Source organism: Panicum virgatum, chromosome 4N (genome assembly GCF_016808335.1).
Source record: "Panicum virgatum strain AP13 chromosome 4N, P.virgatum_v5, whole genome shotgun sequence".
Classification (NCBI taxonomy): domain Eukaryota; kingdom Viridiplantae; phylum Streptophyta; class Magnoliopsida; order Poales; family Poaceae; genus Panicum; species Panicum virgatum.
The window spans coordinates 36,946,767-36,969,817 of NC_053148.1; the positions used below are offsets into that span (position 1 = coordinate 36,946,767).

Genomic DNA, 23,051 nt, shown 5'->3' on the forward strand with positions numbered 1-23,051 from the left:
TTCACGTAGTTACACCTAAATTTCAATGTTTATATCACATGCTATTGTTTACTTGAAAAAAAATAAGAATTATCAAACCGATCCGAAAATTAACTAAAATTGGGCATGACATAAACTAAGTTGTCCATTGCATATAAAAAATTTTTAGAAGTCAAACACCACTTTGACTGCAACTTTGAATTGAAATCTTAATCGCTACTTCTAAACTCTTTGGATCTTCTAAACAAATGGTTCAAGTTGTAAGCAGCGTACGTGACAACTTGTGCGAATCTTTCCCAATTTTTTATCTAAGCATACACGTATGAAATCATGGTATCCTAATAAATTTTGTGATTTTTAGACTTCAGATGTTTTTTTTACAATTTTAAAACAATAGGATCATACGTTCATGCTCATGGTTCGTCACCAAGATCTTCAAAAGAAATTCCCATTTCCGGCATATGGCCTCACATTGAACTCCATAACGTGAATATCATTTTTTCATTAATTACGTTACATTGCTAATAATACTTGCAGTTAAATTTTGATTTATTCCCAACAAATCTTTTATATGAAATAAAGTAGTTAAATATACTAAATTGGCAGAGAAAAATACAAAAATTTAATTTAGAGTCCCACGTAAAATATATAGACACCAAAAAAAATATGGAGTGGAGAATCAAAAAATTTCTAAATGATTTGCCGTGTGCAGCAATCAAGGCACACGGCAAAAAGGAAAAACACACGACAAATATTTGGGTTTGACGTGTGCCACAATGGGGTACACGGCAAATGTAAGGGCAACGTGTCATTCCTCCTCATACGGTCTCTTTGCCGTGTGCTATAAAATAGACACTCGACAAACTCGGAGTTTTACCGTGTGTATTTAGTTTGACGTGTGTTTTGTTAGCCAGCACACGGCAAACAAATATTTTACTGCGTGCCTTTGTTTTACCGTATGCCGGCCTCCTCGGCACACGGCAAACAAGCCTGTTGCCGTGTGCTCGTGTTTTGGCTCACGGCAAAATGGGGCACACGGCAACTGAGCCGTTTCCCGTAGTGAAAGTCGTTGTCCTTATACGATCTTACATACACTAGCAAACTGTTTTATGAAAAGGACAAGAAGCGCTGCCGTGTCGTGTTTTTTCTCCCTTTGAGATCAAATCAGCAGACGTGGCCCGTTTTACGTTCACAGGAACCGCGCCCCACTCCCGCTCCGTTCCCCCACGGCAGCGATATGGTAGTAGCCTGACCGACCCCCAGCCGGACCAAGCCGCGACGCGACGCGAAGCCTCTCCTGTCCTCTCTTGCTTCTTCCTTGGTCCTCCAGCACCGGCAGCCGCCGCCGGCGTCGCGCTCCTCTATCTGTCACGCCCGGAACCGCGCCGGCACGAGCACGACGACGGCCGGCGACAATGGTGGCGGCGTCCGCGGCCGAGCGGGTCTACACGGCGGCGGCGCGGTCGGCGCTGGCGGCGCTGGAGCGCAACCTCATCCCGGACGCGGTCACCCGGCGCCTCACGCGGCTCCTGCTCGCGCAGCGCCTCCGCCAGGGCTACCGCCCCTCCGCGCCGCTGCAGCTGCTGCAGCTCCTCCACTTCGTCCACTGTGAGCGCATCGATCGATCAGATGCTCCGTTTGGTGTCTCTTTCCCGCAAGTAACTTTTATTCCTTTGTGAAATGCAGCTCTCCAAGAGATGCCCATTGCGATTGAAACGGACAAAGCTAAAGCCCAACACTACGAGCTGCCAACCACATTTTTCAAGCTGGTTCTTGGAAGGAATCTCAAATACAGGTTCGTACCGCACTCAATGTATTGCTAGGACCAGCTGGTCTGCTCATCGGATGACTGACCAATGAGTCTATGACGTTCATAGTAAAACGACATTTCTCCTTCGGAGGATTCGCGTGAATCTTATATTGTAATTTAGTATATATTAGTTAGTTCATACTAGTACCTTGATTTTTTTTTCCAGTTCCTGCTACTTCCCTAACGAGTCCAGCACTCTAGAAGATGCTGAGGTTGCAATGATGGAACTGTACTGTGAGAGGGCAAAAGTGCAGGATGGACAGAGCATCCTTGATGTCGGATGTGGATGGGGGTCCCTTTCACTACACATTGCGAAGAAATATAAGAACTGCAGCGTGACAGGGATATGCAACTCTACCACACAAAAAACATTTATAGACGAGCAATGTAGGTAAGTGCATGCTAACGGTTTCAGTGCTTGTGTGGTTTATTTGCTGAGTCCATTGGTCTTACGTACTGCAAACTTAATCATGCTCCACATAACCCTTCTAAAATGATGGGCATTAGTTACATCCTATTCGGGACTCTGCAAATTAATTCATCTTCATCATGTTGTTAAATCGATCACTTGGTTAATTTGAAGTTATTTCAGCTAGTGTGGTTTCAGTAACATGAGCTGTTTAATTAGTGACATGTTTTCACCATATTTCTCTGATTAATTATAACAGAATTTATGTTTGGCCTGCATCTTGGATTCCTCAGTATGCAGGCGACAGATCTTGCACCACCATTTGTCCAAATAATTTATGTTCCCCTGCCTCTAATACTTTGCAATTCTGTTCAGGGAAAATGAGCTGTCAAATGTTGAGATAATTGTGGCAGATATCAGCAAGTTTGAGATGGAGCGTTCTTTTGACAGGATCATATCCATAGAGATGTTTGAGGTATAATTCAATTTGTTCTATTGCTGTGTTTTTTCTATGTTCACCAAGGCAAATGAATGTTTGACATGGTCTCATGTCTTGTTATGCAGCACATGAAAAACTACAAGTCACTTCTTAAAAAGATATCCAAGTGGATGAAAGAGGACAGCTTATTATTTGTTCACCACTTCTGCCACAAGACATTTCCATATCATTTTGAGGTGCACTTTTGATCCTGCATTTTTTTGGTCATTTGGTATTAGCTTCGTCTGAAACGGCTTGCCTTTTATATGGATCGTTCTGCCACAAGTTATATGGCTTAATTTTTTATGTGGATTTGTATTTGTCTGGTGCACCTAGGCATGTAATTTGTCTGCTGATGCGCGTCACACTTCGAACATTAATAGCAAATACAGTCCAAGTGAACTCAAGTTTTTTGGCGTCTTATCCTTAGTGAAAGTATAACATAGGAATTTCCTGGTGTAAACTGTAAAATCTATAACTGCTAAGCCTCACCAGTGTTGTGGGAGGTAGTGCGGAAATAATATCTAGTTATTCAAGAATGAAATGAGATCACCTATTTTTAAAGTTATTTGTATTATTTGGGCATTTATATGTAGCTGTCATGTGAATAATTTCAACAGGATAACAATGATGGTGATTGGATCACAAGGTATTTCTTCACTGGAGGAACAATGCCATCGGCAAACCTTCTACTCTACTTTCAGGTGATTTCTAACCAACAATATTTCCCTATTTACTGCACTTCTCATACCCAGTTCACCAAACATGAATAATGACCAGCAACTGATCAAATTTTGCATGAATTTCAATATTTACCGACTCTGGTCAGCATATGGACAATTGAACATTGATATTTACTGACTATATATTGGTGCAGGAAGATGTATCTGTGGTCAATCATTGGCTTGTCAGTGGCATGCATTATGCTAGAACTAGGTATATCCTTCCCAAAGTTGAAAGTATCTACCCACAATAAGCATGCATTCGATTTTGAATGTTCTAGTATTAACTCCTGTGATGCAACTTACATTCCTTGATCTTGTGAGTGGAGTTTCTCATTTTTGCACTTCTACCAATGTAAACTAAAGTACCGTCGACTTTATACGATATGAGGACAAAAATGTCAAGCTAGTTGGAGCCTTTGGACTAAAAATTAGTTTGATATTTATGAGCTAATTAGAAGCTTAAACATAGACTAATTGCATAAGTCATGGCTAATTGGTGAGTAGAATCTATTGGTACTAATTAACCCATGATTAGCTAGGCTATATTTACTGTAGCATCACATGGACTAATTAGTGCCAACGGGTTCTACTCACCAATTAGACATGACTTATATACAATAAGTTTCGTAATTTGCTCATATTTAACCCTCATAATTAGCTTCTAAATATCAAACTAATTTTAAGTCGAGTGGCTCCAAACGGGGCCTAAATTAGTGCTGAAAATAAATCCAGCATACAGTATATATTAATTTACCTAAGCACTTCTGCAGTGAGGAGTGGCTGAAACGTATGGACCGGAGCATCACTTCCATTAGGCCCATCTTTGAGAAAACTTACGGGAAGGAATCAACTACCAAATGGATGGCTTATTGGCGAACATTCTTCATCGCTGTCGCTGAACTTTTTGCATACAACAATGGTGATGAATGGATGGTTGCGCACTACCTGTTCCAAAAGAAGTAGGAGCTACCGCTCGCCTTTTCCTCAAACAAAGTACAAGCCCTGAGAAGCAGCTCATTTTCACAGTGATTCAGTAATCTTGCCATTTGTCCCCAAGAGCAGACCATTTTCATGCATTCAATTGTATTTAATAAGGTGCGTCCACAGTGGTTTCACCAACAACATTGCGAACAATGGTGTTCTATATATTATTCCTTCGATGTTCTGTACAGAGCATACCTTTCTGTCTTCTGGATGGCACGTTCATAAGCACGGAAGTATGTAACTACAAAACTGTCATTGATGTGCAGTGATTACATTGCAGTACTGGCATTTCACCATGTTACTTGATCTCAAAGAAGTCACATACAACATGGTAAATGGCCCTTCGAAGAGATTAAAAAAAAGGGTACCTTCTGACAAATATTCATGCTGCAGCTTGCCCTGATGAAATAGGGTTGAGGGGCTGCCGTAGAAGGTGCACTGTGGTGTGCTGCTGGTGCTAAGCAGCTCATATAGCTTTGTGGTGTGGTGCAGTTTGTGTTGTGTGCAGTTTGCATTTGTTTTCTTATTTTCTCTTACACAGCTCTCCTGCATATTCGAAGGGAAAAAATCTTCCAGAAGATACCTACCACTACCAGAACATATTGCATCTAGACAAAATTGAGTCTGTAATAATTTTTTCAATTTTTCAGTAACAGGAAGCCAGTTAAGGCTATACCCACTCGCCAATCTTAAGAGAGAAAAACTGCTTATTCCTACAACACTAACTTTTACCACTACTATGTTATACATCTATCTGCTATTTATTTACAGCTGAACTCAAAAGGTATAATGATCAATCAAATTATATATAGACACAAAAACACAAGTCATCTCGTGACTTCAAAAAGATGTCCGCAATTTCCATTGCTGAATCGCCGCATGCAACGAAAGGTTGGGAATTATGGATAGATGTGGAAGCCTCTGATTGGTGACTGGGGATACCTTGTGTTTCTTGAGCCAAGCTTTAATTGCCCTGTACTCATAGGTGTGGCCATCAGCAGCAACATAAGGATCTTCCATCACCTCCTGCACAAAAAGTAAAGAACACCCCCGTTTATCTACAGCAAGAAATGGTACTGTGCAGCGAAGTATGGAATATTTTTTACCTGCAATATAGGGCACATGAAGTGGCTTGGTGCAACAATGTTTTCAAGCTTCAGAGAAGTAGTTACCCTGCTCAGGATATTTTCCAGCTCTGGAAGCACCTCCGACTCAAGATTAGGTCTGTCCCTGCATTTTAAGGCTGTACACCGCAACCCCAGTTTTGCCAGCATCTCTGCCTCAGCAATTGGCCAATCAGTTTGAGACTTGTCAAGAACATCAGGGAAAGTCTTCTTTTCAATCGCCTCTTCTATGCTGCATACCAGCCCATGTGGACGTTTGCCGGTTAGTAGTTGAAGAATGATGATCCCCAATGCAAAAAGATCTGATTTTGGCCGAACTGTTCCTGTTAATTGGTACTCAGGGTCCATGTAAAACAGTGTGCCGGCGATGACAGTGTCTCTGTACTCTGTAAGCCCTTCAGGAACGAGGTCTGATATAAGCTTAGCAAAACCAACATCACCAATTTTGCTTACATAATTCTTGTCCAGCAAGATATTTCCAGGCTTTAGGTCACGATGGACGATAGGCTCCGGTTTCGTTCCATGCAAGAAAGCAAGGCCACAAGAAACGTCAAAGATAATTTGGAATCGCAGAAACCAATGGAGCGGTTGCCCCTTATTGTTGATAAGTTGGTCTTCTAGACTCCCGTTCTCCATATATTCATACACAAGACATCCGATTTCAGGACAAAAACCAAGCAGTAGAACCAAGTTGGGATGGTGAAGTTTGCTAAGAATCTCCACCTGAATGATATCACAAAACAGATCAATGTAATGAGTCCTTCATTCAAAATGTATATAATGTAATTATTTTCCCTTTGTGATTATGGATTATGGACAATAGATTAAAATTGAAGAAATGTAAAATATAAGAAAAAAGTGTGGAAAGATCACCACCTGAAATTTCAATAACTGAAAAAGTAATTACTGTCCTACGAGAAAATTACAAAAATATAGATAAATTTACCTCTCTTAAAAATTCATCGATCTTGTCACTGGAATCTTGTTGAATAACCTTGACAGCTACTTCAGTGTGATCAAGGTTACACCTGTATACATTCCCATAGCCTCCCTCACCAATCTTCTTTGCATCAGAAAAGTAATCTGTGGCAAGCTCTATTTCATGTCTTGAATACCGCCTGCAACTTTTGCCTGTTGACAAAAGAGCATCCACAACCTTAACCTTCTCCTTAGACACCATGTTAGCTACAAATTCAGCCTTGTGTTTGGAATAGGCCTCGTGAGCAAATGATTCTTTTGCCATCTCCACTGCGCCAATTGCTTGTAAATGTTTTGTTTTCTCATCTGCAACAGCCTGTTTCAACTCTTCCTCTCTTTGTAGCGCGTCTTGAACCTTATTCACATCATCACGGCACTCACCAGAAAGTATCTGAATCTGAAACATCAGAGATCAAAAGAGACAAAATGTAAAAACCAACTTCAAAGGGGTGAAATGCTAAATGGAAGACCAATGTACAGATGGTAGCAACCAATTCATGAGATTATTCTTAACCATCTAAAAAGATGATATTTGAAATGTAAATAAAAATGTGTTGTAGCGAATTGACAAACAGCTCATGTTTCCAAGCCAAATGGTGTTCTCTCTCAAATTGCTAACCTTTTCCTTAGCATGGGCAAGATTCTCACAAGCTCTGTCATACATCATCAAAGTATCTTTCAGCTCCTTTCTCAGTGTTGCTACTTCATCTACAGGTTGAGACTGCAAGTTAAGCCAGAAAACAACGTCAGCGTTGCAATACATTATTCAGAATATAATCAAGGCTGGAAAACATGTCCGACCTCTTCGACTGAGCTTAAGGCAACATAACAAACTTCCTTCCATTGGCCAATAGCATCAATATCTTTGTTCCCTTCTCTCCTTGGTGTCTTTAGACCTAAGCTTCCTAAGAGACCTCTTCTTTGATTTTCTGAACTTTTAAAAGCATTCGAAGAAGTGCTAAGAGAACTGCAGACTTGAGACTGTGAGTCCGAACTAGAATTTCCAGAATATTTCAGTATTCCATCATCAACCAGATTATTAAATGACAGTTTATCTTGCAACCAGTCCCTCTGTATTTGACTGAATGCTTTATGACTTATTGACTGAATCCTTACATTGTTTGACTCTGTAAAGAAATGTATGTTTAAGACAATAGGATATCAGTACAAAATGTAACAAAGACAAAAGTATTGAAAGAAAGCAAATTGGTCGACACATACTGCTTGTACGAGCCAGATTTGCAAATTTTATTGTTAATCTGCGCCGGGACACAACAAATACATTGCATGAGCTTGGAACAGTTTTCAGAACCATAAAAGGCACATCTTGGAGCCGTAACATCCTGAAAAAGGAATAGTAGCACCATTTATCAGCAATTGGCCAGATATCAATGTTGAAAAAAATCAGTATATAAACAGACAAAGTATGATTTTTTTTCCTTCTTATGCATTTAGAGTTGATATCCGGTTCATCCAACAAACATGGAAATGTTTCTCCTTTGAAGTGATATACGATACTAACATAGTAAGGCAAGAAGAATTGTCACAGAGAATCATACAAAAAACGTAGAGCACAACATGGCATATACAGGGTTTAAACTGGAAAGAGAGTAGAGAGCTTCAAGCTTTTCAATTTGATAGGAGTTGGTACAACTTAATGAACAGCTACAACAACAACAACAACAACATAGCCTTTTATCCCAAGCAAGTTGGGGTTGGGTACAACTTAATGAACAGCTAATGGACAAAAAATAGCTAAAGGTAACACAGTACCGAGAAAGAGTCTAGCAGGCTACCACAAGCAACAAACTAGATCCACCAAACAGATTTGGCAATTGAGACACATACTGATTGCACCAAAATGTACAACAGGAAAAAAAAACAGCTCCTCATCATAGTCATAGAACTTGTAAAATACGTCAATTATTTTGTCAGCAATAATATTTTATGAGAACTGAGCAAGGTAGCCTTTGCAGGAATAAAAAAATCTATAACAGAGGTTTGTTAATTGTGATGCAAAGTGGCAAAATCATTTTTTGAGCTAATCCCAATCCTCGAACAAGAGGATAACTGAGCCTTTTATGGTAAAACATCCCAAATAGACCCTTTGTCTATGTCATTCACAAAGGTAGTCAGCTAGAAATTCTCCACCAACTGCTCAGTTGGGATGAAAAGTACAGATCAGTTGTACTAGTACATAACAAGCCACAGATCAGCATCAATCCGTACCATCCCTGCTGCTGTTACTCTTGTCAAGGCACAATAGGTTAACTGTATCATATTATATTAAAAAACATAATAAACATGCTTAAAAGAGGATTGATCCTCATCAAAGTTAGAAGACCAATCACAATGTACATGCATGCACCTATCATATTTTTACCAGGCAAATGTGTAGGCACATCTCGCTATCTCAAAAGGTATTCTCCTTTTTTGCTCCCTAGCCAGTTTGCTTTCCTTTTTAAGTTCCAGCCAAAAAGGCTACACAGGTGAGAGATGACAATACTCCCCCTGATCCCTATCACATCACTTTTGGCCTTTGTGTTCTCAAAAGCAAACTCTAGTCTTTAGAAGAGATCTCCAGAGAAATTTTTTTTTAACAAAGTTAGACCCTGACCTCTTGAATGAGATACACTTTCGTAGGTGAAGTTAATCCTATCGTATTCCGTGGAAGGCGTAAACAGGTTTTTTATTTGAACTTAAAAGACGTAAACAGGTGAAATAGAGGTTCAGTTTCCATTTCCACAAAAAAGGTATGTTCATTCATCTACAACCCAAATCGGTTAGGGTGGTAGAATGGGGCACATCTCAGAAGGGATACTCCTTTCCGGTCCCTGTCCTGTGTCCCCTGTTTTTCATTTCCGCAAAAGGCCAATCAGGTACCAACAATCTTCAAAAGTGAAATTGTAGCCACCTTCTGTACCGCGGGGGGGGGTGTTCTGAGAACTAAATCCTCACCTCCGGAGCCAGGTGAGGGAGGCGTTCCCGAGCACGAGGCTGCGGACGCCGGACTCCGCCGCGTAGCTCACCAGCGCCTCCGTGACGCTGTCCCCTTCCAGAACCACCGTCTCCACCTGCGCGGTCCGATTTGCAAGGCACGAACTGATCAATCAGACGGAATTCGTACAGCAGCGAGACTGATCAATAGAAGCGGGGGGTTTGAAATTAACGGCTGTGCCGCCGGCAAGGAGGAAGGGGAGCACGAGAGGAGGACTCACGGCTCTGCGGGCGCAGAAGCGGCGGAAGGGGAGGAAGACCTCCTGCGCGCGCGCCCGGCGGTCCTGCGCGTACATCTCCACCACCTCCCGCTCCATCTTCTCCACGGGCACCCTCTCCCCCGCTTCGCCGCACCGACACAGGCATCGTCGTCAGCTCGCTGCCGATTCCAAACCGAAATGGGAAGAGAAGTGGTCCGAGGGGGGAGGGAGGCGGCCTTGCTTACATGGAGACGGCACGAAGGAGACGGGCGGGATGACGTGGACGAGCGCGATGCGGCCGCCGGCGGGGACCATGCTGGCGGCGGCCCACCGCGCCGCTCGGCGGCTGCCGCGGCCGTCCCCTCGCACGGCCACCGCGACCTGGGGCCCCCCGCCCCCGCCGGCCGAGGCCGGCGCGGCTGAACCGTCCATCCGCGCACGGCGGGTTGCGAGAACGGCGGCGCCGGAGGAGGAGAGGAGGTGGCTGACTGGCTGGCGGGGTCAACCCAGCTGCTGGCTCCTGCGGCGGCTGGAGCTGCGGGGAAGCAACGGCCGTTGGGTTTAATGGTGGGCTTCAGCTGCAGTCGCTGCGACTGTGACATTTCCGGTGGTGGTGACGTGGACGCCGGGGGCGACTTCGGTGGGGCCCGCGGTGGGGCCACACGTGAGTTTCTCAAGGGGTGGGTTGGAAATTCGGAACGAAAGGTGGAGCGGCTCAAGCGGGGCGTCCGTTTTCGATCGGTCGCTGGTTTCGGGATGGATGGCGATCGGGGCCTTTGACCTCGTTGGTCAGGTTTGCTTGAAGCTAAATTTTGAAGAATTGGATCTCGTTTCTTCCAGTCCAGGTGATCACGATTCATCTGAAATGCTCGAGATATCTTCATTTTGCAATTCCAATAGAAACCCCACTAAAAAATAGTTTTTCCTTGCGCTTTGAAGCTTTTAGTTTAGAATGCCGGCGACAGAAAAGCAAAGCATTACTTTGAAGCGAAAAAATAATCGAGACTGAAAAAAAATTCTGATTTTACGAGGGAAGTGCAGCGAGGGGACGCCTTCAAGAATCAAGAGCAGACGTAAGCATTTGATGACATCACTCTGTTCGCTTTGGCTGTGACCGGTGGCTCGTACTGATTTGTTATGGAAGAAAAATATTACTGGTGACTAGTGACTGTTGCTGATTTGATGTGTAGGAGAAAAACACTATTGATTGGTTAGCTGACAAGCAGTGAACAAAGTTATCTCTTTCTATGCATGAGTCAGCATGACCACGGATAGATATGTAAGCAGCCCATTTAGAGAAACGACGACCATCCATGAGCTAACAAGAGATAGGAAATATACTTCAAATTCAAGGTTAAAAAAAAACTGGATCGGAATCCTCCCGATCGCTCAAGGGTTGACCTTGACGTAGTAGATGTCGAGGACGCCGTCTCTCTAGTCTCTGCAGAATTCTTTTTTCTCCAATACGCAGTAGAAATGTGTGTCCTCGCATTAGAATAATACAATACTCAACGGCAACGAGGGAGATCCTCGAAACAACCGTAGCAAAGCAATCAAGAAGCCAAAGAAGCGACGGGCACATCTCTGTATTACAAAAGGCTCGAAGGATATCACGTGCATCCCGCCCCTCTTTTCTAACATATTTCTTCTTCCAAGTAGCGATAGATCGGCACCTGCAGCACATGCTAATTTTATAGCAGTCGCAGCCGGAAAGTCGTGCCAAAGCTTTGCGATGAGAAATAAGATGGGAGGTTCAAGACAAAAGTTTTAGCTTTTGTCTGGTTCATGGATTTGGGATTGGGAGGTAAGTTGTATCATAAGTCAAGATGAACAGTTGTGATGTAGTATTGATCTTCCACTTAAAACACAGATTCTTTCCAACTGCCATTCCTCCACTGGTAAATCCTTGGTGGGAGTTGACCCTCTATATAACTGACTGCGTTTCTTCCATTCCACTAAAATTCTCACTCGCAGCAAACAAATAAGAGAATTTTAAACTCTTATTTCTACACTCAGCTCGTTCCCTCCGACAAAAAAAAACCGGTAGTTCGTGGCTGGACCTTGTTTGCAAGCTAGAGTTCTCTCTTCCCGATCGGATAGGAGAGCAACAGATTATTTCTCTGAAAGAAAGAAAACACAGTGCATGATGACCAAGCAGGCGTACATGACATCATAGATATGTGAAGGTAACGCCCATTCGTCATCAGCAGTCTCCCTCGAGGATCACGACGCCATCAGTTTCGTAGCATTTTCGTCACAAATGCCAGGGAGTTCCACTTCCACTGCTACAGCGCATGACTAGACGGCGACGGCGCGCTAGCGAGGGAGACAATAGAGAACGATGGCAATCTATCAAAGAAGAGAATCGTACGATTCGCACATGGACGATCAAGCGCCGGCAGTGACCCTACGCAATTTCAGTCAAAGAACAAGTGTTGAACGCTTGAAATCCAGAGGCCCGGCATGCACCCGGCACTGTGCTGGCAGCCCTGGCTACTAGAAGGTCGCTCTGAGCTAGCTCAGGTCAACGCCTCGTCAACCGGTTTCAGGACACGAGCGGCAGAGGGCCCACACGGTTACCCGGAGCATGCTCCGGGGACAAGAGAATCATTAATTGCATCGGCCGGCTGAACCTGACAGACCAACACACCAAACTTTGGCGACCGCAGAATGGAATGTACGAGACTCCGGAGAGGACCAACCGTGACACAACAAGTAGTTCAATTGGTCCCTCGCACGACATGATCACCATGAGTGATGTCCGTTTGGACGAATGGTCATCAGCAGACTGCAGTACGGCACCCAGAGTCCATTTTACATGAAAGAAAGAGGTGATCTCTTGTTCATAACTATGCCACATCGATTTTTTATCCATGTGAAAGAGAGAGATGAAGAAGAGAGATTGTTCGAGAGAATCTCATGGACACATCCCTAAATTAGTGATGAGTTGACATGTGAGTCTATCTAGATGTATGAACTAGTGTTTGACTCTGGACCGAGCTTTGGTGAGCGTGAAACTCATCACTACCTCGTAAGGGCATTGAGACCATAGCATATTACACAAAAGCGCGTCGTGCGTGACAAACTGTTGGAGGGCATATCTTATATTATCTCTTAGATGTATGAGCTAGTATCAATCTCTAACCTTTGGAGAAGACTTACTTATCTGAATACTTAGTTCGTGCTACTGCCGACATGTGCTGCCTTTTGCCGCGGCGAACACGTTCGCTGACCAGCGCAGTTTCAGATGCTGCCCTTTGGGTTCAGGTTCAAGCATCCGTTTAGTGGTAGTGGATGATTGTAGCTGTGCTGCTCTTCTGGCAAAGTCGGGTTGCGGCTTTGCGAGTGTCAGATGGCTCTGCGAGTGGTGTGAGTTCCCTGTGGTTTGGATGTTTAGCCCAAGCTTAATGCTTTACTGATCAGTTCATGGCTTCATGCCTGGTTTTCCTGCGCCGTGCTTTTGACATCCTATGAATAACTGAATGAACAGCACTTTTCTACAACTAATACCTGTCAAGTTCGTGACATATTCTCAGTTACTGGCCTTCATTGGCCGAGAGATGCCTTCAGTCTCTGGACTTCAGCTAAGAGGGAAGAGTTCATCTCACAAGCATCCTTCAAGATTTCAAATCGCCGGTCAAGCTCATTACTACTGCACTCGGGATCCAGTGCGATGCCTTGCAGAACGAAGCTCTTCAGCATAGCCTGTTGAACAGGCAACTCCAAACAATGAGAATTGGGGGCATGGTTAAGCAAACATGGAAGGAATTGCCACGTGCCGAGTGCTCGAAAGAAACCTGAGTGGACACTACCTCATGATGCCGCTTCTGTGCGTAGCACCGGAGAAGCGATTTGACCACCTTGTATCGCAGCGTTTTGCCAGAAGCACTGCACTGGAAGACAAAGCCAGAGAGTTGGTGCTTCACTAATGTGTAGGCCATGGAATCACGCTGTGCAGCTTTATCAAGGACACCAGATGTCCATGATTTGGCATAAGATTCCAAAATTTTTTCATCAGCCTGTAAGAGTAATGTAAAACATATGGAGCAATGAGACGACCATTTTTTTTTTCTTTAGGGTAGCAGCCAACAGCAAGAAAATAAGAATAATCAAACAAAATGAAGGCATGCAATTCATATGTATAGGAAGCAAATAAATCGTCTGCAAAATAGGATACATTGCATATTCTAGACTGTGCAGCACAGAGAAATATATTACAAGGTAATGACTCAAAATGAATTCATAATAGATTCATAATTCTCAAGTTTACAGTATTGAAAGGTCATCCAGAAAGGAAATCATACCTCAAGAGGCTCCAAGTAACCTTCCATGTTTCCAATGCATTTATCCAGTGGTGGTAACAATTCGAGCACATATGCATTAGACAATGCATTCCATGCTGCAAGACGTACTGCCGGTTCAACCATTCTATGCAGATAAATGGCCACTTGCCGACCAAAAATAACATCTCCATATGAGACAGCTGCAAATTGCTCAATAAGGCTCTCGACAAAAGTAGTATAGCTTCCATGAATTTTCTCCTGGAATCTTAGGATTTCAAGCCTACTGATCTCTTTTCCTTCCTCTAAATTAGCCATTCCAACACTATCATCTTCCTTGACAGAGTGAGATCCATAGTACTTCTGGCATACCATGTCAAGATGTTGGCCATACAATTCCTGTAAAGCATGGAAAATATCCCTGCTTCTGTCTTCTTGTAGCAAATCCATGCTAGAGCGGATAGAGACAGAAAGTGCATGCATTTTCCAGATCACCGGAGCATGAAGGCACTGGGCAGCTGAAATGGCTTCCAAACCAAATAGAAATATAAGACCAGCCCTTGAGACATCAAGAATATAGTTGGCTGATGTCGAAAGGATGCCTTTTGGATCATCAATGCAGCAGATTGCACTTAGAATCCAATGTACAGGAAGAGGCAGTCTCTGATGCGCCCACTCTACCACTAATGTGCTGCGAGGTTCATTCACAGCTTCTGTTAACTCTGTTTCTTCTTGAATTGTCTCCAATGTCTCTGGTATTTTTGGTACATTGGTGCTATTGTTATTTCCTGCATACTTATCTGAATGCTTCTTCTTGATGGACAACCATCTAGATCTAAAATGTGAATTCAGCACACTGCTGAAAAGCAGATATTCATCTTCAGTTATGTCCCACTCAAAAGGTTTTGGTAATGCCATGTGAGAGACAAATTTATGTATAGATGATTTGAGATACTTCAGAATTGATGGTTCAAGGAGGATGTCAAAGGCTTTCTCCATCATAGAGATCTGTCCCGGTCCTGCAATCAAAGACACCCCAAGTGAAGAACTGATTCTATCTGAAACCGTGACAGCTGTGTTGGTCACATTATCTGAGTTTACTCCATTATTGAGAGTGACAGGACCTCCTGGTGCTGAAGAGAAATTTTTGAACAATTGTAAGACCAACTGTGAATCCAGTTGTGCAAGCAAACATTTAAGAGACCAAAACCCTCCACCACGAGCTCCCCAGCCAAACCCAACACCAGGAGCTGGTCCTCCTCTACCAAACACCTCTATGTTCTGTAATATGGACCACTGCGAGGAAATCATTGGCAAAAGTGAAGTTAGCAAGTGTGATAAGTCATCATGCCATAAACTGGAGATGCCTTCTCCTAGTAGCTTGCCAACTGCCCCAGTTTTAGATTCATTGAGATGCTCTGAAAAACCTTTTGTGGCTCCCTGAATCACTCTGTCAACAGACCAGGATAGCTGCATTAATCTTTGAAGGCAACTTATGGAAGACAATGACACATCAACTTTACCATGGCATCGCATATAACAAAGTCCCTGCACCAATGATGTACTGCAGAAAGACTGATGATCCAGATTTCCAAAAGCAACAGTGCCAGAGATGCTGAAAAATCCATTACCAATTATGCCCAGGCCAATTTTAGGGACAAAATCAGGTATCCAAGGCAAGCTATAACTTTTACCATCATAAGTGGCATCCGGTGATATTCTTTCAAGTATTGAATTAAGCATGCCTAGCACAGAAGCAATCAACAAAATCAAGTAGCTTGCCTCTAGCATGTGCTTTGTATTCCTATTCTGACTGCTAATAAGTGAACATACATAAGGAATATCATTCAGACGTAACCAAGATAGCGCTAGGTCTACCATCGGGACTACATGGCTCCAAGACCATATCTCCATGTAACTGGAAGCAGAAATTCCCACATCTTGCTTGGCAAGCTGCTCCACTGAATGAAGAAGTGGTAACCTTTGCGCCAGAGCCCCTAAGACAAGATATGACTCTCTAGCAACAGAACTAAACTCAACGAGAACATTGTGTTCACTTAGTTTCTTATTCGGAGGACTGAGCCACAGGCATAGAACAGGAAACAAATCTGCAAAGTGTGTAACGCAAAACCCATAAGAGATACAGGTTCTCCAAAACCGCAACTGCTCAACCATCATTGCTGAACTAAGTTTGCACTGTTCCTTTCCAGACCTTACCCAATCCTCAAGAGTACCGGCTTTTCTGTACCAGTGCCACATTGCCTGCTGAAAAACTCCATGGTTCACAAAATTCAAGCATGTTTGCCTGTTGTATTTGGACAGAACCTAAGAAAAAGAAACAAATGACTTCAGATGATACAAAAGATTTCTGTTCGACAGAAATAAAAGCAACAACAGAAAACAGAGAGTACAGCACATCTTTTGGAGTATATGATTCAACTTGTAGAGTTGCAGTAACTTTTAAGATGCTTATATTTTTCATCATATAATATAATACTGAAATAATTGAAGAGAATATACACCATAAAATATGAAAACACACCAATTAGTATACATGAATCATAGATTTTCAAAGGAGGTGTCATTGGACAAGGAGCAAGTAATATGCATGCCTAAAAATGAATCCATTTGAGAACCAACCACACCACGTGGCAATTGATATGGAGCTATCAGCTATCATGCAATACAAAAAGAATTGTTTGAGCTTGACTAAAACTTCAGAAGAATGTCATACGTTACTGGGACAATGATAGCCAGATCAAGAGAACAATAAAGTAAGCACTAAAAATAATCTGCACCTACAGGAGCTATTAAGCATCAACCATCAACATAAGTGTGAAATATGTCAATCGAAGATGACGGCTGTCTATCATGTTAACTCTGTAACTCAGGATTGTCAAAAGAACTTACCTTCAAGAGAGTAACCCCTTTGATCTGTGAGGAGCGAATTTCCATTGATCCTTGCTTTGACAACAGCTTAGTAACACTTTGGATAAGCCTTGGACAATTCAAGATTGCATCAGCAGACTGTGGGGAGTGCCTAGCTAGTGCCACAAGAATGGAAACAAGATAATCTTCCAAAACAGGAGGTGGATCCATCTGAATGAAAAAGAAAAAAGGTTAAATTTAAGGTCCTTAATGATGACATCCATTTTTCAAAGAATGGGAGGTACTAAATGAATCAATTTGACATTAGCTGATACAATGATTGCTATACAAATGATATATATGTGACATGCAACGTCATCACTACAAACCAAACAGCTCAATTCAACCAAATACCAAGGGATAGAACAGAAGCCAGGAAACACATTTTATATTCAGATGTTGGATAAAAGCGCATAATAAATAATGGCTTTTTTTGAGGACATGGCAGAAGCCAGCCCATCAATTAAGAGGAACAGAAGTGCACAAGACCATCCCTCAAAACGAGGCAAACAACAGCATCAAACCTTTACTCAAGGGAATAATGATAATGAAATGAGTAATTGACACCTAGCACCAGAATATGCTCCAAAGAATCCAAAGAATAGTGCAAAAAAAAATCCAAAACTTGAACATAACTAGTCTTATTATACATCTGTTAGAACTTAGAAACGAAAAATTGCCATAGTGTGACCAGGGCAAATAATGCTACTGGACACCAATCTGCTGGAAATTGGTGTGAACCATGCTACAATTCAAGCAATAAGAAGGTATTCCGCTGCTATTTTAACAGAGCATATATCGCACAAGAAAGCGCAAAGCTCAAAGAAGCTTGCCAGTGCTTGTAGTATTAGTATTATAAAGAAGCAACATCAAGTATAAAAAAACAAAAGCTGACCTCCAAAAGAAAACATATTCGTGGAAGTATTCCCATCCTAATAAAACCTGCAGCAACATCTTGTCCAGACACAACAACATCATCCTGAATGGTATGCTTCTCATCACCTTCGTCCTCATCATTATGACCATATTGTGGGAGTATATTCGATGGTTTAGTGTTATATTTCCAAAAGCCTCCTTCAAGAAAGCCTCCATCTAGATCAGGCTTGCTACGAAACACAGGAGCTGTGCAGATATCTTTCCCGTGATCTACTACTCTCTGCAGCAGAAGATTGACCAAATGAGAGTATGTGACTCGAACCAGTAACAGAAATAGACTCAAACAAAACAAAAGGAAGTAAAGTTACCTCTAATGATTCAAAATATGATTCGTTAAACTCAAAGCTCAGCATTGCATTAATTACTTTAGCACAACTCAAAACTACAGAATCATGGTTATCATCCAACGCCATCCTGTAGTTGCTTCAGTTAGTAGCTGATAAGTACAAAGGAAAATAGGAAATAAAAACAATGCGCATCACAAGATCCTCATTCCTCAATAGCTGCTTTTGGCTCAAACCAATCCAATGAAAATATGCCATTAGAATAAAAGGTAGATGCATAAGCACAATTGCAAATGCACCCCCAAACACCTAATTATGTAGGCGGTGGATAAATCTGCAGCCTCATGAAGCACAGCCACACAGATTCTCATATGCACAACACCTGTGCGCATTAAACTGGACACAAAAGGAACCCATTGTAAGTGAGGTCCACCGCAAGTCTTCATCACCCCCTCTGTTCTCTAAAGTGCATTTGCGTGCTACGTGAATGCACCTGTGGTAACTAATATGAAACAAAAGATAGGTCGTACCTCCCTAGAATATAGTTTGACCAATAAAGCAATTCTTAAGGAGAAAGGGTACTGTAATGAAGCATTAGTATTATAAGGAATACTTCACATATACATGTAGTGATGACTGGTAGCTAATATATGAGATAGCTTTAAGCTAGAAATTCTTATTTCTCATCCTCTACCATGACTATAAGATGAAGCCCAATTGCTGAATGGTACTTTTTCAAACTTTGATGCCATTTGCCACATTTGAAATACCAAGCTAAAGGACTATGCAAATCTGAGAGGTTAATTACAATATTTTACAACTGATCAAACTATTTAATACTCCCTCCATCCCAAATTATTAGTCGTTTTGGCTTTTCTAGATGCATAATTTTTGCTATGCATCTAGATATATATCATATCGAAGTGCATAGTAAAATCAATGTATCTAGAAAAGTCAAAACAACTAGTAATTTGGGACGGAGGGAGTATATTCCAGATATAATTGTCTTCATAGTTAACCTAAAAGTCTCTGTATCATATGCAGATGCAAATCTGAATCCATAATACTATTCCCTCTATCTGATAGTATAAGTTCAAGCCCAACAGGTGCATATAACAAGGAAGCAGTGATTTCAAGAAATAGCATATATTCATGAAAATGGTATCGTACAAACACTCAAAAGTCAAATCATTTCTATTGCCCAAAAAAAAAGTCAAATCATTTCTACAGCATGTCTGTAATAGATCGGGGGAGAGTCAAAACAATGCAATAATTCCACACTATACTTCCTCAATGCAATTAAATTGTCAAGCGATAACTCCCACGAAAATGGGCTCACATTGCTAACAAAGAGAGTAGTTAAGAAAGGATATTTTACCTTAGAGAGAGTACCAACTCCGGTTCAGGCCCAAGGGCATATGCCCAAACTGCTTGCCAGTCATGAAATTTGTCATTAAAGTCCATTTCTTTAACATTATCAAGTAGATCCATTTTATGCAGGCTCTGCAATGCCCTATTCAAAATAGAAGCAAGAAGCTGCAGTGCAAGCACACGCTGGCCAGGAACCTATAAGTTGAGGAATCTCAATTACATCACATGTGGAGATACTGCAAGTAATTTTTTTTTAATCAGACATCAACAGATCATGTAACATATCAAACTATTCTTTGCAACCTGAGGTAGTGACAATTGCTGCTACCCTTGTCACATCATTCCTAACCCACCAAACATTAATATAGAAGTACAGATTAGCACATTGAACTTGAACCCAGTCACATACAAGATAATTAGTTATTATTCTATATAAACCAAATTTTTGAAGAACTTAACTGCCTCACCTAGCACATTTAGCATGTTATGATGTAACAAAATCATGTAATACATAGTACAATTTATAAGTACTAAAGACCTTTTTTTTCCTGGACATCATATACTTGAAATTTGCAAATTGACAAATAACAAACTAACTACCAACATTTGAAAAAAAACAAGTACAATATGCAATGCACAAGCAACAATGAACAATCGATGAACCCAAAAGGCAATGAATATTACACACTGTGCTACAACGAGTGAACCAATTTGACATCATTAAAATAGGATAGCGAGTGGAAGTATCGCAACAATCACACTTTTAATTTTCTCAGTCGACAGGCATTTTGAAATGAACCTTCCAGTTACACAGACAAATAGTAGAATCGTAGAAAAGCAGTGGTTCTATAAAACAAACCATGCTCCTGGTAAGTGCCACTGCCTCATTGATTGTGTACCCAACAGCTGCGGGGTCTCCTTCTGTTCTAAGGAAATCACGCTCAGCTACGTTTTCTGCATGTGTCTTATTGCCTGAAAATGGGAAAGATAGGCTATCATCTAAAGAATAGCACCACGGCAGAAGCTAATGTAACTGAAGAGAATGTACCATCTTGCTGCCCTTGAGAAGATTGGAACCCCAACACATCTCCATCCAATGTGAACCTACATGACCTGATCCGCTCCACCCTCCCACTCCACGCTTTCCAAGAGCGCCCACTGTGTTCACCAGCCATCAACCAATCCCCTGGTGTAGCCCCTTTGGCCTTCTGTGGCCCTGGGTTTTCCGTACCCTTGTCCTTACCCGCACCCTTTGTGCCTCCAGATTTCTCCCTCCCCCGCCGCCTCAGCATCTCCACCAATGCAGAGTTCATCTTATTTATGATATCCGCCTGTGCCTCCGCAATCTCCCCTGCAGACATCCCAGCCAACCTAGCCATGTTCTCTGCATTAATCTCCGCTTCCATCGATGACTCCCCGCCGTCCAGTTGCATTCTCTCTCCATGCGATGCCAAATTCCTAACCTCACCTGGCTTCACCAATTCAACTCTCGATTCAGCCTCATTCATAGGCTTCTTGGACACCACGTCAGAAACCGAAATTGCGGCACCTGGTCCTTCCCTGGCATTTCCACTGTCAATCTGCATTGCGCCTCCCTTCAATTCTCTAACCCCAGCTGACGCAGCACCCACATTCAAAGTCACAGCCCCAGCATCAATTTTCAGCTCGCTCTGTTTTTTGGCCTGCGCTGGCTTCCCCTGACGCTGCTTGGGGGGAGCGTCGCCAACAAACTCCCGCCAGCGGCTGAAATCCATCCCTTTCTTTTCCTTTCTCCTCACCGGGCCAGCTGCGGCGGACGCCACCTGCTGGTAATCCGTCTCGTCCGTGTCCATCTCGGCGTCCTCCTCCTCATCCCCATCCTTACCAGCGCCCTTCGCCACGGGACCCCAGTGCTGCGGAACCGGAAACGGCAGTTGGTCAGTTGTGGAGTACGCAAGCAAAAAGGCAACGGGGCAAATCGAAAAGGGGGTTTGGGGCCTAGGGTTTGGGAGGGGCGGCGGCTTACGGGGCCGTGGGAGCGGTGGCGGGCGACGGGGAAGGGGAGGACGGAGGGGCGCGGGGCGGAGGAAGGCGCGGCGGCGGTGAAGCCCTTCTCGACGATGGCGCCGACGAGGCGGGAGGGGGGCGCCGCCGCGGCGGCGGCGGCGGGGGTTGGCGCCGCGGGGTGGAAGGGCTCCTCCACGACCTTGCGGCGCGTCGGGTGGGCGCCGCCAGACTGGTGCCGCCGCTTCGCCGGCGCGTCCATCGTGGAGGGGACGGGAGCGGAGCGCTGCGTGGTGCGGTGATCAGCGAGGAGGGTTTAAGGGGGGGATTGATTTGTTTGCAGTTTGCTTCGGTGGTGTGTTGGGGAGTCGCGACTTCGGTCGCCCGTCAAAGTGGCGAACTGCGAAGCAAAGCTGAGGTCAAATTCGATGTGTACCGGTAGCGGTGTGTGATAAATTTTGAATTTTTTTTATTCCAAACATTTTTGGTGCAAGTCATGAAACTTTGAAAAACAGTGTTAGAAAAAATTTCAAATGAACAAGGGAGACTAGATAAAATCTGAACGTGATTGCATTGCCCATATTTGATTTTCTTTTATGCATCGTGTCATCAATCAATATATAAAACTATGAAATTATTGGATATTGATTACTACTGCATCATGCATCTCCTCCCGCTCCAAATCATCAACCATGTGGCATTTCTCCTTCCTCCATGCTACCTGCACCTTGCCGCCACCCTTTATTAGGTGGCAATTATTGCTTTAAGCTCTCTTATAATTTGTAGAATGTCCATCTTGTTCACTTCCTTGTTTAGCTCCACTCAAACATCTTCTGTTTGCATGCAGCCGCTCTAGTCCTTCATTTTTCTTGCTCCAAGGGTTAAAAAAAATGTTCTAAATAAAAATGCTCTAGATTGTGATTTTTGGTTTCTAAGGACCAAAGATGTACGAAGAGAAAGGAACTTATCAAAGTAGGAACCAAAATAACAAATGTCACAAAATGCTAGAAAAGCCGTCAGTTGATGGCTTTTGTAGTTGGGTATGTTATATGGCTAGGGATGCAAGTTAGATAATTCGGATCGATCTAACAAATTAATTAAATAAATTAGAATAGCTTTCTGCATAAATAACTTGGGAGAAGAAATGAACTATAGTATTATGTTATTGTAATTAATTAGCTGATTTGAAAAATATCATTGAGTACATACTTCCATGATTATGTATGGCAAATCCCCAAAATTCAAGCTAAAAGTGAAAAAAAAGTTGAGCTTTTAATATCATTGTGTAATTTTGGTGTAGTCTAGGGTGTCCTTTGGAATTCAGAGATGTATAAAGTGGTCTAAATGAACACAACTCCAACAATCGCTCTAAAAATAATTCAGGTCAAGTTTTCCGGCTCAGTTTCAAGAAATTTGAATCTGAGGTAGGTTAAAATGAGACTAATTCATCCAAAAATCAAACAATCACGGAAGGAAAAGAACCCACAGACATCCCCCCACGAAACATCCTGACATCCCTCCACCTGGAAAGTACGCCGCCCTCGTCTTTTCTCCCATAAAGAACCCATAAAACTATTCTGACCGA

At 42.7% G+C, this 23,051-nt stretch overlaps 3 protein-coding genes across 4 annotated transcripts; 1 reads left to right on the forward strand and 2 right to left on the reverse strand.

Annotated features, from left to right (window-relative positions):
* Positions 1 to 1,175: 1,175 nt before the first annotated feature.
* Positions 1,176 to 4,681, forward strand: LOC120670873 ((S)-coclaurine N-methyltransferase-like). Its single transcript, XM_039951051.1, has 8 exons — positions 1,176 to 1,587; positions 1,666 to 1,774; positions 1,956 to 2,180; positions 2,574 to 2,673; positions 2,763 to 2,873; positions 3,297 to 3,380; positions 3,554 to 3,612; positions 4,172 to 4,681. Exons 1-8 carry the CDS (start codon positions 1,395 to 1,397, stop codon positions 4,362 to 4,364), a joined length of 1,074 nt encoding a protein of 357 aa, XP_039806985.1. The 5' UTR covers positions 1,176 to 1,394; the 3' UTR covers positions 4,365 to 4,681.
* Positions 4,682 to 4,994: 313 nt separating this feature from the next.
* Positions 4,995 to 10,214, reverse strand: LOC120670872 (U-box domain-containing protein 34-like). The gene is made up of 9 exons (XM_039951050.1): positions 9,930 to 10,214; positions 9,706 to 9,827; positions 9,446 to 9,561; positions 7,709 to 7,830; positions 7,289 to 7,614; positions 7,107 to 7,208; positions 6,456 to 6,884; positions 5,492 to 6,232; positions 4,995 to 5,411 (listed from the first exon to the last, which is right to left on the reverse strand). Exons 1-9 carry the CDS (start codon positions 10,114 to 10,116, stop codon positions 5,226 to 5,228), a joined length of 2,331 nt encoding a protein of 776 aa, XP_039806984.1. The 5' UTR covers positions 10,117 to 10,214; the 3' UTR covers positions 4,995 to 5,225.
* A 2,282-nt stretch (positions 10,215 to 12,496) lies between these two features.
* Positions 12,497 to 21,825, reverse strand: LOC120670874 (transcriptional elongation regulator MINIYO-like). 2 transcript variants are annotated; one of them, XM_039951053.1, is made up of 11 exons: positions 21,489 to 21,825; positions 20,532 to 21,375; positions 20,343 to 20,455; positions 19,491 to 19,678; positions 18,137 to 18,242; positions 17,788 to 18,048; positions 16,875 to 17,063; positions 13,989 to 16,289; positions 13,497 to 13,703; positions 13,229 to 13,389; positions 12,497 to 12,829 (listed from the first exon to the last, which is right to left on the reverse strand). In XM_039951053.1, exons 1-10 carry the CDS (start codon positions 21,726 to 21,728, stop codon positions 13,231 to 13,233), a joined length of 4,608 nt encoding a protein of 1,535 aa, XP_039806987.1. In that variant the 5' UTR covers positions 21,729 to 21,825; the 3' UTR covers positions 12,497 to 12,829; positions 13,229 to 13,230. The 2 variants fall into 2 exon arrangements, with proteins under 2 accessions (XP_039806987.1, XP_039806986.1); XM_039951052.1 differs by having other exon boundaries at positions 12,504 to 13,389; positions 21,489 to 21,824.
* Positions 21,826 to 23,051: the final 1,226 nt, after the last annotated feature.

Bases quoted from the DNA above. Each gene is read 5' to 3' on its own strand.
- LOC120670873 (XM_039951051.1), top strand. From the start codon at position 1,395: ATGGTGGCGGCGTCCGCGGCCGAGCGGGTCTACACGGCGGCGGCGCGG. The intron at 1,588-1,665 runs GTGAGCGCATCG...TGTGAAATGCAG, and splicing joins GCTCCTCCACTTCGTCCACT to CTCTCCAAGAGATGCCCATT. The intron at 1,775-1,955 runs GTTCGTACCGCA...TTTTTTTTCCAG, and splicing joins GGAAGGAATCTCAAATACAG to TTCCTGCTACTTCCCTAACG.
- LOC120670872 (XM_039951050.1), bottom strand. From the start codon at position 10,116: ATGGACGGTTCAGCCGCGCCGGCCTCGGCCGGCGGGGGCGGGGGGCCC. The intron at 7,831-9,445 runs GTGAGGATTTAG...TTCCTTTTTCAG, and splicing joins TCCCTCACCTGGCTCCGGAG to GATGTTACGGCTCCAAGATG. The intron at 7,615-7,708 runs GTATGTGTCGAC...ATTTCTTTACAG, and splicing joins AAATCTGGCTCGTACAAGCA to AGTCAAACAATGTAAGGATT.
- LOC120670874 (XM_039951053.1), bottom strand. From the start codon at position 21,728: ATGGACGCGCCGGCGAAGCGGCGGCACCAGTCTGGCGGCGCCCACCCG. The intron at 21,376-21,488 runs GTAAGCCGCCGC...CCGGTTCCGCAG, and splicing joins GCCACCGCTCCCACGGCCCC to CACTGGGGTCCCGTGGCGAA. The intron at 20,456-20,531 runs GTACATTCTCTT...TCCCATTTTCAG, and splicing joins TTCTCAAGGGCAGCAAGATG to GCAATAAGACACATGCAGAA.